A 16,806-nucleotide genomic window follows, 5' to 3' on the forward strand; every position below is an offset into this window, starting at 1 on the left:
GATTTGCTTAGAGCTTGTGTTATATCTTCAAAGGGTTCATGGGAGAAATGGTTACCTTGAGTTGAGTTCTCCTATAACAACAGTTATCAAGCGAGTATCAAGATGGCTCCATTTGAAGCCTTGTACGGTAGAAAATGTAGAACTCCGTTGAATTGGATTGAGCTCGGTGAAAGGAGATACTTTGGTATTGACTTTGTCAATGAAGCTGAAGAGCAAGTACGTGTTATCCAACAGCATATGAAGGCAGCTCAATCGAGACAAAAGAGTTATGCTGATAAAAGAAGAAGACCACTGACTTTTGAAGTAGGTGACTATGTATACTTGAAAGTATCACCCATGAAAGGGGTGAAGAGATTTGGGATGAAAAAGAAGCTTTCACCTAGATATATGGGGCCATACAAGATTTTGGAACGAAAAGGGGATGTTGCTTATAAGTTACAACTTCCACCTGAGATGAGTGCAATATTCGATGTCCTTCCATGTTTCTCAGTTGAAGAAATGTCTTCGAGTACCTAAAGAAGCTATTGCACCCACCAACGTGTAGCTTCAATCGGATTTGACCTATGAAGAAAAGCCAATTCGAGTATTAGAAGTGATGGACAGAGTAACACTGGAGTAAGATTATTAAGTTCTATAAGGTGGTGTGGAACAATCATAGTGAACAAGATGCTACGTGGGAACGAGAGGATTATTTACTGAGAAGTTTATCCCACCTTTTTCCAAGAATGGTAGGTCTTACAAATCTCGGGATGAGATTTTTATAAGGGGGAGGGGCTGTAACACCCTAGGTGTTAGCCTTGCATAACTTGACTTGCATAGCATGAGCATGATCATCAAGCATTCATATATAAGCATTTACACTTGAAACATATGCAACATTTCTTATTATTTCATGTTTCCATGTGTATAGGCATATGATCATGAGTGTAAACATGTACTTGGTGGATGTGAGTCACAAAATCATGTAGCAACACATAGGTTAGCAAATGGGACATTGTTCATGAAGGTCACCTTTCATGACCAAACACTTAAGATTTCATGTTAACCTAGATGGCACTATGAGTAACTAATACATGAAATGATTGTATGACCTTGCAATTAGCTTAGACATGTTTAGAGTATCATTATGAACAATTTTGATATTCATGGTTAGGGGTAAATAGGTCATTAAGCCCTAGTTTGAAGTGTACCACCATTTAAATGTGACATGTTTGACCAAGTTTGAACTAGGTGTTAGAGACCTTGCATGGAGGATGGTCACTAAAGCAAAGTTGTAGTATTTGATATAGTGAACAACTTTTATGTTTGTGTCATTGACTGGTTTAGCTCCTAACATGATTGAAATTAGCTCACAAGAATCAACAAAACCAACATTTCAACACTTAACATTATTTTTCTAAGTCTGGATGATGAACAGCCTGACAAGCTGACCTTCAGGGTGATATAACTTGGTTTTGGTTTCGAATTAGAGCATGATTCCTTAACAAGAATTGGAGCTGGTACTTCGGGCTACAAAAGTCATGTAGATCGTTTACGCTTTGGAGCCACGGTTGAGATGATACATCGATGTGAAAACGCGCTGTCAGGCCACCATCGGTGACTGAAATGAACTGAACGACGACGTTCAGTGGCCGACACCTGATCAGGGCTCGCGCACCGCATGGAGGCCAGCAGCAGCCGCATGTCGCCGACGTCCTGCCCCACATGGCAGAGCCTAGGCCTGAGCCGTCGTTAACACCCCCCCAGCACCGGCCCGCACTGAGCCGCGCCCTCATTTCCAAATTTCTGCTTCTCCTTCGCCTGTCCACGCCACCGCCACAGCGTCGGGTGTCCGCCACCGCCATTGCCGGTCACCAGCATGCCTCACCGCTCCTCCGTCACCACAGCACTCCACCGCCACCCCAGCAACCCACTGCATCGACCCGTGCCCGCTGCTAGCGCTCGGTAAGCTCCAGCACCGTGCGCCAGCTCGCCGGAGCCACGCCGCCGACTCCATCATCGTGGCCATGCCATTCCTGTCCACCACTGGCCATGAAATCTTGTGCGCTAGGTCCCCCGTAGTTCATAGATGCTCGTCCGAGCTCTAGGTTGAGCCGCCGTGGCCTCCACCGATGTACCACCGTCACCCCGCCTCGTCGTGCCACCATGAGTGCCGCCACCGCGCGTAGCTCCGTCGAGAGTCTCAGCCAAGTAGGTCAATGTGTCCAGGAAGTCGTAGGGGTCATACCGTGTAGATGTCATCGCCGGCGAACTCGTCGTCGACGAGCTCGGGCCGCGCCAGCAGCGCGCAGTGCCGCTGCTCTGCTTTCAGTCACTTACTGGTGGGGCCGACTGTCCAGTGGGTCCCAATCGTCAGTGACAGCAGTACAAAAGATAGTTCATTTGATTCAGGATTTCATGATGTTTTGCAATATTTATATCTCCAGTTTAGTAGCTTCAAAAATTATGAAATAAATTTGGTAGTGTTCCTTAGGAAGTGTAGTATTTAATAAAAATATGATCTTGACACTTACAGTAGCAATTTTGGAAGATGTAAATTGAAATTTGAAATGTGTTTTTGAATGCATGCAAACTTGTTTATTTTATATCTAGAGTTCCTGTGCTCCAAAAATTATGAAATTTTTGTGGTACGCTATTCTTGACATGTATGAGCTCTAGTAAAAATTTGAGGATCAGTGCATGTATAGATTTGTAGTTATAGATTTTTCTTTTATAAATAGGTAATCCTTGTATGAATTTTTATAAATTATTTAAGAATCCAATATTCAAGAAATTTGTTGGAGGTCATCCTAGTACCAAAAGGATGCTAAGAAAAATATAAAAATCTGCTGCTTGCCACTTTTCACTAAGGTTTTCTATTTATGCTATTTTAAGCCCTTATGCCTTGTCTTTTTGTATAGAACATTTTACTGTATAAGATGGCATGAAACTTTTACAGTAGTCTTTTGGTAGCATTAGTAAGGCACTATAAAGTTTTAAGAATTTATGATGCATATTTAGTATATGTTTATTGTTTAACCTAAGTATATAAATAAAATAATAAAGGCATTTAAATAAATAGTTTTGGCTTTACCATTAAGTGTTCTTGAATGTTTTTGGTATGCTTGAAGGCTTTGTATTGTAAAAATTTGAATACTTATATGAAGTAGAAGTATTGTTGCTTCATAATGCGAATTGGAATAGTTTCCGGACAGATTCTGTAGTTTGATAAGTTGCATGATAAAAATGAGGTTTGCTGTAAAAATGGTTAATAACAAAGTTGTAGAAAACTTCATCATATGTCTTGTGTTAAAATTTTAGGACCATAGGTCAAACGGTTTAGGAGTTACAGCTGTTTAAAGTTAGTTTTTCCGAATTTGCTTGCTCTCTGGAATTTCTAGACAGCACTGATATGATTGTCTGTTTTGGCTAAGATAAGTTGTGAATTAGCTTTTGTGAGTTAAATAAGAGTTGTAGATAATTTTGTAAGCTTTCCAGAAAGTCTAGGATCACTGCATTTGGATAATTATAACTCCAGTTATGAGTAGAACAAGTAGCTGCTGTTTGTGAAATAGTAGATGCATTGTTGAAGTAAGTAATTACATAATCAAGAAGAGATATGCACCTACTCAGTAAACGCGATGCACTTGTTGTTACTTCAACCACATGCTGTTAAGAATATTTGCAAGAATGCATTCTTCATGTATCATCATACCACACTTGTTAACATATATGCATTCGCAATATCTTATGCCATATTCATGCATCTAGGATCGGAGGAAGAAATAACGTTGCTGGAATTCGACGAAGTAGAGGAAGGGGACCAGCAGGAGAATCCTCCAGTCGCAACTCCTGAAGGCGAGGAGCAGAATCCTGAAGAGCTTCCGGAGTGCCCTGACCACCGCCCCCACTTCCTTTCTACAAGGCAAGCCTCGGAGCATTTTAAGTCTCCCCGTATTTAACAAATGATTACTTCAGTACTTATGATTGATGCATTAGGTTATAGGAGTTGAATGCAACCACTTGATGCATATAAATTCCTTGTCCAAAAATACTACTTTCAACCTGGTATAGGTCCTAGGATCGAATACATGCTTAGCCATGCTTAGACCGATAGAAGTCGGGTGATGTCCTGTCACCTATGAGATATAGGTGGATACCAAAGCACGGTTGGCTATATTTGCTATCGTGGAACTAGAACCATGGGGTGATGTAACTCGAGGCCAGATGGAGTCTATGTGTAGGGTGACTCATGTGATTCCGTCTGTGCCGATCAAGGACCAGTACCGTTGTTGGAACTTCTGACAAGATTGAACGCATGCCTATCACTTAGCTGGCCGGATAACTCGTTCCGACCAGTGAAGCCGAGTAGCTCAACTCAAGGCGGGCCCCGTTCTGTTGTGCGCTCCTTACGGGGAGCGATCAGACTGAGTCCATGGGTAGGCTAGGCCTGAACGTCCTGGCATCTGGTGTCCCTAGATTGTGCGGCGTGGTACGGACCCGCAAAATGTGTACCTGAGTTGTACCAAAGGTGACCTAAGGCTGCCTTCGTGCGGTATGCCTAGGTTTGTGTTAGGAATAAATTCTCAGCTGGTTGAAAATCGATTCGAATCATCGTCTCTCCCGGATAGTGAGAAACTTGGCTAGCTCCAACATCGTAGTAGCTGTGTTATGGAACATGATTGGTTCGAATGAATATGGAATTACAATACCTGCTATGGTTACTAGTGTATGCTTTTAAAATGATATACCACATGTTTGGCACAGGATAGTTGCTAATCTAGAGATGGATAGTTATAATTAACTTGATAAAGGAATCATAATTGTACCACTAAGTCAATTGCTTTTATGCAAAATGTCATCAAGCTATCTCCACTTACAGCATTGCATAATTCTTGGAGTCGATTTATTTCTAGTTTATGACTGGGTAAGTCTAGCTGAGTACCTTCTCGTACTCAGGGTTTTATTTCCATTGTTGCAGATGGCACTGTGTATCATGGTTATTGCAAGAGTTGCTTCTATCCCACCGTGAATGCGGAGTAAGACTTGGGCAGGCTTCTTTATTAATCCCTATCTTTGCTTTTGTGGATTGTGATCCTACTTAGGCACTGTATCAAACTATGTTGGAAACTTTATTTTCGAACTTCATTGCTTCCGCTTTATCTATCAAACTCGGTTTGTAATAACTTTTATTCGTACTCTGATGATGAAAATGTATCTGTGAACTTTATGTAATATGTGGCATGTATGTTGAATCATGTATGATCTTGGTTGTTGTAAATCATTTATCGAGACCCGTCGTGGTACTCGATGGACTACCGGGTTTATATGGGTTCAAGTATGACAGTGCGACCGCTTATGCGGGCTGCCATTATACTTGTACTCTTATAAATTGGTCGGTTCTACGACTAGTGTCCACTTTATCAATCTCCCACATAGAGGTTTGGTATCTAAATCCTACTCGGTTACCCTACTCGGTACAACTGAACCGAGGGGAAAAAACGCCAAAGTTCCAATAACGACCCGTCCTCATGGCACAACGGCCACAGGAGTAACAAATCATGAAAAAAACCTTTACAGGAGTGTCTCGCTCCTCTGAAGGCTCGGGGGCTACTAGTCGGATATCTATACCCAGGTATCCTAGCCAAAGGATTAATAAGCGTCACTTCTCCTCATCCAATGGTTAAAGACGCAACTACGGCCTTGTCCTGGCTCCGAGGGCGAGGTTTCCACCTCGTCCGACCCCTAGGGGCCAGACCACGCCTCGTCTGACTCCGAGGATGAGATTTCTGCCTCGTCCAACCCTTGAGGGTCGGATCTGCTACCAGACAAAAGCAGTGGTCCTAGGGGTAGGACCCTGAACTGCTTCAACCACTATGGCATGGAGGCGCACGCCTAGGAGTACGTCTCGAATGCAGTCTTGATGCGACTAGCGGTCGCATCGAGCCATGCTGGGAGACTCACATCGTCCATAGTGATGGACACACAGTCACTATGCTACCCACTCCCTGTGCGGTCGCTGAGCAGCATGCTGGTCAGCTGTGCCATTCGCCTAGGCGGGGTGGGATGTTACGACTCGCTGACAATTGCCAGGGCATGGCATTGTTAGAGGATAGGTGACCGGCGTGGAGCTATCCCTATCACTGCCTACTATGCCAGCAGGGCCCGTATGAAGGAAAAGGAAGGTCCGGTGACCCTAAAGACTTCCTTGGCCTCGCTCGACCCCCGGGGGTCGGCTTTACCTCGGCTATCTACCAAGGATTGGTTCCGTCTTGTCCGACCCCCGAGGGTTGGCTCCACCTCGCCTGACGTCTAAGGGCTAGCTCCGCCTAGCCCGATGTCTGAGGGACGGCTCCGCCTCACCCGACGTCTGAGGGATGGCTTCGCTTCGACTGACTCCCGAGGGGAGTGGTCACATCTCAGCACGACCCGTCCCCACGACATGTCATTCCGTGGAGCTCATATCGCTCACAGTGACGGACGTGTGGTCACTGTGTCCGCTAACTCCCTGCCTGACCACCGTACAACGTCAGTCAACCAGTGTCAGTTGACTGGCACTGTACCGCTAGCCCCCTACACGGTTTCTGTCAGGGGACCCTCTGACCATTCCATCCTGCTCGGATAGGACGGAAGACAAAAATGCCACGCAACACCCGCACGTAAGCTGCAGCAGCTAATAGGACCCCGGTACTGACGCCATCTTCCACCACGATCTACAAGGTCAGTGGGACCCACGCTGAAGAGGAGGATGCTGCACCTCCGGGAGCCTTATGTCTCTTTCTTTTTTCCCTGTTCCCTTCGGTTGTAACCCCTACTTTCCCTTGACCTATAAAAGAGAAAGCAGGGACGTCTCACTAAGGGGATCGACTCATTGCAGATCGATTCATCACACATCACACCGCATTACACCAAAGACTTGGGAGCTCCTCCCTCTCTGGCCAGTTTGTAAACCCCTACTACAAACTCAGTGCTAGTAACACGAGCAGCTCAAAACTGGATGTAGGGACATTCAGCCCGAACCAGTATAATCCTTGTGTTCTCTTGGCACATTCATCCGGGTCAGACACGCAATATACAAATTTACTAGCCGGTGCTTACTCGAAACACCGACAACAACTTATATCGAAGGTTGAGGCAATAAAAAATAGCAATCCAGTACACACGTAAATAATAATATTAAACTACAAAAAATTATACCCTAGAGATCTTCCATTTCTTGATTCATCGTCTCTTAATTTATTACTTTTCTTTCATCTAATAAAATTATACACGTGCATTATTGCAACGAGAACAAAATAATACCAAAAAGGCCGGTGAGGACAAGGACAATGCATCAGAGATCTTCCTTTATCCTCTCTCTCTCTCACTGTAACCGGCCCCCTTGGAAAGATGTGTAAGGAGGCCTGGGCTCTCTCTAAGGACAACACAAAATCATGCAAGTCGATAGCTAGCATAGCATTTCTTCAACTCTCGCTTGTTTGTAATCCGTACTGTAAACTTTGAGCTGTTGAGCTCAACAACACGAGTAAAAACACTAGATTGGACGCATGACACGTTGCCTCGACCAGTATAATCCTGAGTCTTTGACCACACTAGCGATCCGAAGTCATACACAGGGCAACAAATTCACAAGTCGATGTCACAAATCGTCGACACTATGTTTTGCCCCCAATTGACAAGCTTTTGTGATTTAGGGTTGCTAAAGTTGTTACAAGTATGGTGCCCCCATATTAATTGGCTGCCTTTTTTTGGGTTGCTTTAATCATTATGACTATAGTTTGTCATCCCCCTAAACCCAAATTGACATGTTGTTTTGTTTATTTTGTGTCCGGAACTAGGGTCAGACTGATGATGGCGCCCTAGTTTCATCTTGCTCCACGTACTTCAGCGCCCGGCTCGTCCGCTGCAGCCCTCGCCGACCGACCCTTAGGTTTTGGTGTTTGACGCCAAAGGGGGAGAGGTTTCGAGTATGTAGACTCAGGGGGAGCGAGATTTAGGGGGAACTAGTTATCTAGTAGTAGCTTATTATATACATTTGGAGTTCTATTTGTGTGATACACTATTACTATTATGCATACGTGTGTTACTTTCATGCATACTATTATATCTATGTGATAGTGCTATCTACAGTGATTGTGATATATGACATGTGTGCTCTCTACTTCTGCATTATTTAAATGTCATATCACTTGTGTTATACTCATTTGCCCTTGCTTCCACGTTTATACTTCGATGCAAATGAGCTTTATTACTTGTACTCATGCTTAATTCATATCCTTTGAGTACATTGTGTTGGCTTGGGTCATATAAGCTTGCCTAACTCTTTTGTTCTTATCGACAAAAGCTTATATGAACCAAGCCCGTCAAAAACCTCACTCTTTCACATACTCGAGGTGGTATTGTCATCAATCACCAAAAAGGGGGAGATTGAAAGCATCTAGGCCCCTAGTTGGGTTTCGGTGATTAATGACAATACAAGATTACTATGACTAACGTGTGTTTTGCAGATGCAATTAAGTTAGGTCATGGTAATGGAGATCAATTGGGCAATCAAGGTGGTCATGCCCCTACGATGGAAATCATTTCGGTTTTCAAAGGATGGACGACAAGGTTAAGGATGACTAGTTCTAAGTGTCGATTGGAGTTGGAGTGACACTTAGAGTAGTTTAGGATTTTGTTTTTCCTTTGGCCATACTATTAAGGGGGGTATGGATGGGTAGCTTGACCTAGGTGAGTCTAGTGAGTTAGGTGTGGTGCACACTTGTTAAAACTAGCTCTAGGTAGCTCCTATGAATGCCTAAGATCCTTTGGAGAGAACTTCATTCACATATGATCGAGAGTTGGAAGTGAATGGAGGGTCAAATGCTGACCAGATGCTGGCTCCGGTGTGACCGGACGCTGGCTCCGGTGTGACCGGAGCTGACCGCATGGTCCGGTCAGTTCATTTGATCAATAGACTGTGTTCGGTGCGACCGGACGCTGGAGAGGTCAACTGACCGGACGCTGAAGTCCAGCGTCCGGTCGACTCCAGCAAGGTTCTAGAGAAGGGAATCTGTGACCGGATGTGTCTGGTCAGTACTGACCAAACCCTGGGGGTTCAGTGTCCGGTCGAGTACAGTAAGGTTCCAGTAAGGGTTTAATGCGACCGGACACGTCCGGTCAGTGGTGACCGGACCCTGCTAGCGTCCGGTCAACTCATTTTCACTGGTTCGTGGGTTGAACTGACCGGAGCGTCCGATCAACATGACCGGAGCGTCCGGTCAACCCGCAGAAGCTCATAACGGTTCGTTTTTCAGGCTGTCTTATAAATAGAAGCTCTACTCATGTGTGGAGTTACTTTTACTCATTCCAACAGCTGAGAAAAACATTTGTGAGTGCCAAGAAGAGCAAGGTCCTAGTGAGGTGATTGAGATTTGAGAATCCAAGAGAGTAGCCTCATTAGTGAATCAAGAGTAGCAAAGTGTGCATCCATCTTCTCATTAGGCTTCACGTGGTCAAGTGAGAGTTCGTGCTTGTTACTCTTGGTGATCGCCATCACCTAGACGGCTTGGTGGTGATTGGGAGCTTGGTGATCACCCTAGCGGAGCTTGTGGGTGACCCAACTCAAGTTGTGAGCGGCTTTGGGTGATTCGCCGTGACGGAGTGTCGAAGAATCAACCCGTAGAGAGCATTTGATCCTTGCGCGGATCAAGGGGGGAGCTACACCCTTGCATGGGTGCTCCAACGAGGACTAGTGGGGAGTGGCGACTCTTCGATACCTCGGCAAAACATTCACCGCGTTCCTCTCTCTCTATTTACTTTGAGCATTTACTTTGAGTATTTACTTTGAGCAATTCAATACTTGTTTTTACATTCATAGAATTACCATGCTAGAGTAAGTTTGGAACATAGGTTGCAAGTCCATTGTGCGTTAGTTTGATAGAAACACTTTTCTAGGCACAAGGGGTTAATTGGGCTATCTGTAGGATTTGATTATTGCAAGAAAATTTAGAATTAGCCCAATTCACCTCCCTCTTGGGCATCTTGATCCTTTCAAGGACTACTACTTTTATTAGGGCTATTGATTAGGGTTTCAACATTTACATTGATGGAGGTTATGGATTTCCTACTGTAGGATTGGTTTTCTATTTTTTTAGAGTTGTCAAACTCGTGTCACATATACTCATGCATTTTTATTAGTATATTATTAGAACAACTCGAAGAGTCTCTCTATATTCTTTATAATGGTTAGGAAAAGAGATTTTGATGAAAAATATCCTCCGACAACTTTTTTATTTGGTTATCCAAATACAACCATTATGTATTACGATTTTTCGCTAGCCAAAAATAGATAGTGAAAATAACTCACTACAGTGTACACAAGATATAAAACAGCTATTGAAGAGTGGAGACATATAGAAAACGATCTTTATGCAGATGACACTCTAAATGTGGATGTAGAGAGTGAATTTTAGAAAGACTCTAGAAGACCTTCTTATTGTTTGTTTACAGTTTCCACCATCCACCCTCAATTTTCATTTTTTTGGTTGATTTATGTGAATTTTATTTTACATTTATATGTTCATTTTTATTTGTCATTACTCATTAAGTTTAGTGCACGTTGTTATTATTTTTATGCGGCCGGATGTACAACCAAGCCTGATAGTCATAATTGCTACGCGTCGTGGGCTTCTTATTAGGGCAGTCCCGGGTCATTGCGCCATGAAACTATTCTTCCTAGACTTTTTTTCCTAATGTCCGGATAAAAAATTGACCAATCATTCATCACGTTCCTCTCTCTCCTCTCTGGATCCTTTCTGCAGACCACATGGCGGTACCGAGTCTTCGGAGACTAGGACAGCGCACGCGCGGGCCTAGCTCGACGCCGCAGACGCTTGCCCACCAAGAGAGGAGCTCCGCGACACTGGCCCGCCAGCAGAAGATATCGGGCGAGCGCGGCAGCCGGTGGCGCAGGCGCGTGGCAGCCGGTGCGTGCGGACGAGCGCGGCAGCCACGGCGTGGGCGAGCGCGGCAGTTGGCGGCGTGGGCGAGCGCAGCGGTCGGCGGGTGCGCGTGCACGGCGGCCAGCGGGTGGACGCGCGTGGCAAAGGCGGACGGCCTGGCTGGTGGCGACCACGACCTGCGGAGGAGCCTCGGCTGCGGCAAAAGCTTGCTTCCTTGTGGTAGCGGTGGCGTGCGCGACGGCGGCGTGGCCTTCGCTGCGGCGAGCATGGCAGCGGTGGCCTGCGCACCGGATCTGGAGGAGGGCGATGGAAACCGGTGGTTTCTTCCCCAAAGCCTTTTCTCTCGTTTCTTGTTTGCGTTGATTTGCGTGAGGACGTCGTTCCTGAGGATGAAACGATTTCTTCTAAGGCTTTTATACGTGTGTCATTAAAAAGTTTGTAATTATGTATAAACTATAAAAAAAATTGACGTCCACTTCTCTAATTTTTTTTTGCCGTACAAACCATTCCGTTTATGTTCCGTTTATTTTTTGCCGTTTGGTATGGGACCGGCCAGTGAAATTATCCATATTACCCGGCTGCCGCAACCTTGGCGCGTCCTGTGGTTGTTTTGGTTGCAGAGAGAGCCATGGCGGACGCTGCTGCTGCTGGCGCACCAGAGCCTCGGCGTGGTGTACGGCGACCTCAGCATCTCGCCGTTGTACGTGTACAAGAGCACCTTCGCCGAGGACATCACGCACTCGGAGGGCAACGAGGAGATCTACGGCGCCCTCTCCTTCGTCTTCTGGACGCTCACCCTCATCCCGCTCCTCAAGTACATCACCATCGTCCTGCGCGCCGACGATAACGGCGAAGGTACGTATGTGCATCGGCCACCGCTAGCTGCAGCCTACACCCTAACCCTGCAGTGCAGCACCACCAGCCAGCTCTGTTCTGATCATCTCTTCTCTCTCCGGCATGCCCACAGGAGGCACGTTCGCGCTCTACTCCCTCATCTGCTGTCATGCCAATGTCAGCCTCCTCCCCAACCGACAGGTCGCCGACGAGGAGCTCTCCACCTACAGGCTGGAGCGCCTGCCCGAGGCCGCCGGGAGGTCCGGCATCAAGGCCTGGCTTGACAAGCACAAGAATCTGCACACCGCGCTGCTCGTCATGGTCATGATCGGCACCTGCATGGTCATCGGCGACGGCGTCCTCATGCCCACCATCTCTGGTACGTACAGTCGGCGTCACTCACCTTTAATTCTCTGTCTGTCCACCATGCCTTGCCTGCTGCTTCGTCAAAATTATGCTGACGATGGTTCACTTCAGTTCAGTTTCTGATCGACCTCTCTGCCTTTTCTTCTCCTTGCTTCTTCAGTGTTGGAGTGAATTAGAATGGACCACTCCAACACATGTGGATTAAGATGAATACATATGCATACAAACAAAGTCTTAGTGTGTAAGTAAATCTGAACTCTGAACTGATGAAGTCTGTCCTTTTTTCAGCTTGCTTTCACTTCTTTGGTGTACCCTTCACTGATCCTGGGATACATGAGCCAAGCTGCTTATTTGTCCCAGCACCATAACCTTGATGCAAGCTACCAAATTGGATTCTACATTGCAGTTCCTGGTACGCCACACTACTACATGGTTGGTTTATTCTCACATCACACTACGCTTCAGAGTTTCAGACATTCACAGGCTTTTGCCTCTGTGATGAATACAGAGAGTGTAAGATGGCCGGTGCTAGTGGTGGCGATCTTGGCGTCGGTGGTCGGCAGCCAGGCCATCATCAACGGCACGTTCTCCATCATTAGCCAAAGCCAGTATCTAAGCTGCTTCCCCAGGGTGAAAGTCGTGCACACGTCTGACAAAGTTCATGGCTAGATATAGTGCTGGCGCTGGGCGACAAGCTGGGCATGGTGCGCATCCCGGGCATCGGCCTCGTCTACACCGACCTCACCTCCAGCGTGCCAGCCAACTTCTCCCGCTTCGTGACCAACCTGCCGGCGTTCCATCAGGTGCTAGTCTTCGTCTGCGTTAAGTCCGTGACGGTGCCGCACGTGCTCCCCGCCGAGAGCTACCTCGTCGGCCGCGTCGGCCCGTCGGGCCACCGCTCCTACCGCTGCATCGTGCGCTACGGCTACCGCGACGTGCACCTAGGACGTGAACTCCTTCGAGACGGAGCTCGTCGAGAGCCTCGCCACGTTCATCAAGCTGGACGTGCTGTTCCGCTGCAGCGACGCCGGCGGCGGCGAGCAGCGGGACAGCAGCTACTACGAGCGCGAGAACGCGTTGATAGTCATTGGCAGCAACCCGCTGCGGCGCCACATGAGCCTGGGCTACGACGAACCCTACTCCCACGTCCACCGCAGAGGGTAATATGGACAATTTCATTAGCCAGTCTCACACCAAACGACGAAAAACAAACGAAACATGAACAGAATGGCTCGTAAGGCAAAGAAGTTTAGAGCAGTAGCACCTGTGTGTGGTCAATTTTTTAATGACTTATGTGTAATTATAATTTTTTTTAATGGCACACATGTAAAAACCTATTCATCCTTTTGTACCCTCTCTCTTCGTTGACTCCTTTGTCATGTCACAAAATTGCTGTGTTGCTGAGTTGTCAAGCTAATTAAAAGGGATAGAAACTACCATCAATGCTCCATTAGGACTGTCCTTAATAATCTTTATAGAACATGCCGTCCGGCCTGATTTGCCAATGGCCGTATGTTCTGAAAGATGCACAATCCACAAAACAAAGCAACGCATCTGGCCCGTAATTAGCTTCTAATCTAATGGTTGCTAATTCAGGTGTTTCTTCCAATTGAAACACTCGATTATTGCTGTGCTATTTTCGGTTGTTTTTCCCGGCTTCAATTACCGGTTGTTGTCATGTCCGTTTTTTTTTTCTCGATCGAACATTTTGTCCGTTTTTCATTAAGAGGAATCGGAGTTTTTGAAGCTTATAAAAGCGCTCAGGAGTGGTGGCGAGGAGCCATCACTGCTTAACCGCTGCAACCTAACTACTGCAACCTAGCCATCACTGTTGTCATGTCCGTGATTTAATTAATGCTGCCAAGTGCCAACCCTTATAATTATCTGGAAAATTTCAAATACAAAATCACCTATGACTACCTTTGCAATGTGCTCAGTTAAAAAAAAACTTTGCAATGTGCTAAAAACGAATAATGAAGTACAAAATAACCAGCCCGTTCATAAATGTTTATTTCAGCACTGTATAATTAAAATAACAAATATACAACTTGGTTAATGAATAAGCAAAAATACAAATGAAGGAATTATAATTCGATTACAATCGATCCACAAGAAGTTTTATTCATTTATTTATAAATTGAATTGCATCTACCTCTCCATGCATATACATATCACCAGTTGATCTTACTGCAGCTGAGTCTCACCTCCACCCGCATCTCTGGTGGCGGTGGTATTTTGCCCATCTTCACCATTGCCCTGGCGAAATCCTTGGCGAACGCCTCGCCGTCCGTGCTATACATTTCCACCAGATGGTCCAGCAGTCCACCGCAGCCGTAGAGCGCCTGGTCGGAGGTGAGGAGGCCGCGGCGAGCCACAAGGTCCCGGTAGTACGCGTTGTCGAACCTCATCGGGGTCTGCTCGTCGAACGGCGCCGGCGCGTCATAAGCGGACTGGCACGTCTGCCGGCGCAGCTCCGCAAACGAGGGATCGATGTCGGCGCCGCCCTCGCCGTTGTAGCCGTAGACTCGGTTCCTGTAGTGGTGGCACCGCGCCGTGCCGATGGTGTGCGCGCCGGATAGCGCTGCCATGTCGCGTGCGTCGAGGTCGTACTGCTTGAACAGGTCAATGAGCTCGGCGAGGGTGGAGTTCGGGGCTGGGAGGCCGTATTCGGCACCGGTCCTGTTGGCGCCGCGCGAGTCCTTGCGCCCGAGCTGCACTTTCCAGGTCGGGCCCCCGAGCAGGGCGACGGCGTCGCGGGAGGCGAGCGCGAGGATGTCGGCGCAGGAGACCGTGGCCGGGCAGGCACGCTCGGCGTAGGACTTGATCTCGTCGATCACGTCGAAGCCCCGGAGCGAGTTGGCGTTGGGCGTGGCGTCCTTCTCGCTCTCGGAGAAGGGCGCCCCGTCCAGGAGGACGGAGCCGTCGCATCCCTGCCGTGTCAATATCATCGTTCGTGCAAAAACTTTAAGACACAATGCAGAAACAAGTAAGATTAGATTAGGCAGAAAGATCGGTGAAATTGGGGCGTACGTCGACGAAGCAGTCATGGAAGAAGAGGCGGAGCACAGCGGGCGCCATCGACTGGTCGGCGTCGACCCTGGACGCCATCACGGAGTGCACGATCTGCTGCAAGTCGGGGCACGTCTTGTCGTAGTAGCCGACCTTTAGATGGTCGCCGTTGGCCGTGCACGCGAGAAGAATCGAGAGGATCAGGGGAACCAGCCATGAACAGGTCCTGGAAGGCGACATGGCTGTCGATCAAGGTGGTGTGCCGACGATCGAGGTCGTCCCGGCGTCCGACGTACGGTGTTGTTTTCTAGTAGTGCGTAGTGAAGCAATGGATATGAACAGAAGCAAGAGAGGATGGAGAGCTTGAGGCTTGAGCTGATCAGTGCGAAATGAGCATGACGAAGCGTGCTTATATACAGCTTGCTAGCGCGGCCGGGTATGGTGTCGTGTCTCCGCTCACCCGCGGCAGCCCGGCTTCTCCGAACGTGCGCTTACTTGCTTCCGCTTGTACGCGTGAGCACGCGCGATCGTGTGGCTGGTGTTGCCACTTCCTCTGGTCTGCACCGCCATGCATGCATGCTCGTGCTTCATGGCGACGAAGTCAACATGAAAGGACCAAGGTACTTGTTGGCTCTAGCTTATGACGAGGAACAGGTACTAGACGTACGTGCTACTTGCGGATTCTTTTTATTGATTTACCTAAAATAAAATAATCTTACAATGTACGTCGATAAAACCGGTCGAAATGCTGGCCGGGTTTGGAACGATCGATTGAGACGTACAAAACGTACACCAATGACATCACCCGAAATAAGGGTTCCATATCTTTTTTTTTTTGTCTTACAAAAAAAATAGGACCAAAAGAGAACTATTTCTACAAATGAGTCTATAGGAGAGATGATACTCATATTTAAGTTGTGCCTCTGCTGCAACCCAAAATAGGTTTGCATATTGATACTCTTTTGGAGGTCGATACCGTACCATCTAAGACCCATTTTAAGTTTGGAGCACATATGAGTAATCTGTTGCAGACAGTCTAATATCGGAAGGTGGTCCATTGGTTCTGGTCGGATCCGATTGTTTAGCTGGACCTAATCATGCGCTGACTTCGGATATCATAGAGTAGTATGACCGTGTCAACTGTAACATGCAATTAGCTGTGCAAGGATTAACGCATGCCTGTTTCTCCTTGAATGAACGTCGAATAACCTACTCCCACTATTATAAGCCAACCAATCACTGTTGAACCATCACTACCGAGTGTGATAGAGCCTATAATAATTTTGCTTTACCGCCGTGTCATAAGTCTAGGATCCGAACAATGATTGGAAATCCTATTAACCAGGCAATAACATATCATTTAAGTTAGAGCCACCGGGTGCCAGAGATAGTTGGGATATCATTGGTGGTCCAGGCCATCACCTGGTAGTGATATATCACTACTGGTTTGTGGCTTGACACGGCAGCGACATAACAACATCTAAGTTGTGGGTTAACCCGATAGTGTTTGGAGCCGATATATCCACCTACCTGGCCCAATTACTTGCTTCTCCAACATCGGATCATTGCTTCTAGTTATAAAACATGCGTCCAGATGCAACAGATCTCATGCTCACAGACAAATGAGGTCACATGCCGCATGTAGCCCCAAACCAGTCTAGTATGTTACACTAGC

The 16,806-nt window shown here is 46.9% G+C and overlaps 1 protein-coding gene and 1 pseudogene across 1 annotated transcript; one reads left to right on the top strand and one right to left on the bottom strand.

The window, feature by feature from the left end:
* The first annotated feature begins 2,234 nt into the window (after positions 1-2,234).
* Positions 2,235-13,286, top strand: LOC136526128 (probable potassium transporter 9; annotated as a pseudogene).
* A 1,007-nt stretch (positions 13,287-14,293) lies between these two features.
* LOC136529923 (peroxidase P7-like) lies at positions 14,294-15,493 on the bottom strand. Its single transcript, XM_066522971.1, has 2 exons — positions 15,153-15,493; positions 14,294-15,052 (listed from the first exon to the last, which is right to left on the bottom strand). Exons 1-2 carry the CDS (start codon positions 15,369-15,371, stop codon positions 14,294-14,296), a joined length of 978 nt encoding a protein of 325 aa, XP_066379068.1. The 5' UTR covers positions 15,372-15,493.
* Between the last annotated feature and the right edge of the window lie 1,313 nt (positions 15,494-16,806).

The sequence above is a fragment of the Miscanthus floridulus genome, chromosome 19, assembly GCF_019320115.1.
Source record: "Miscanthus floridulus cultivar M001 chromosome 19, ASM1932011v1, whole genome shotgun sequence".
Classification (NCBI taxonomy): domain Eukaryota; kingdom Viridiplantae; phylum Streptophyta; class Magnoliopsida; order Poales; family Poaceae; genus Miscanthus; species Miscanthus floridulus.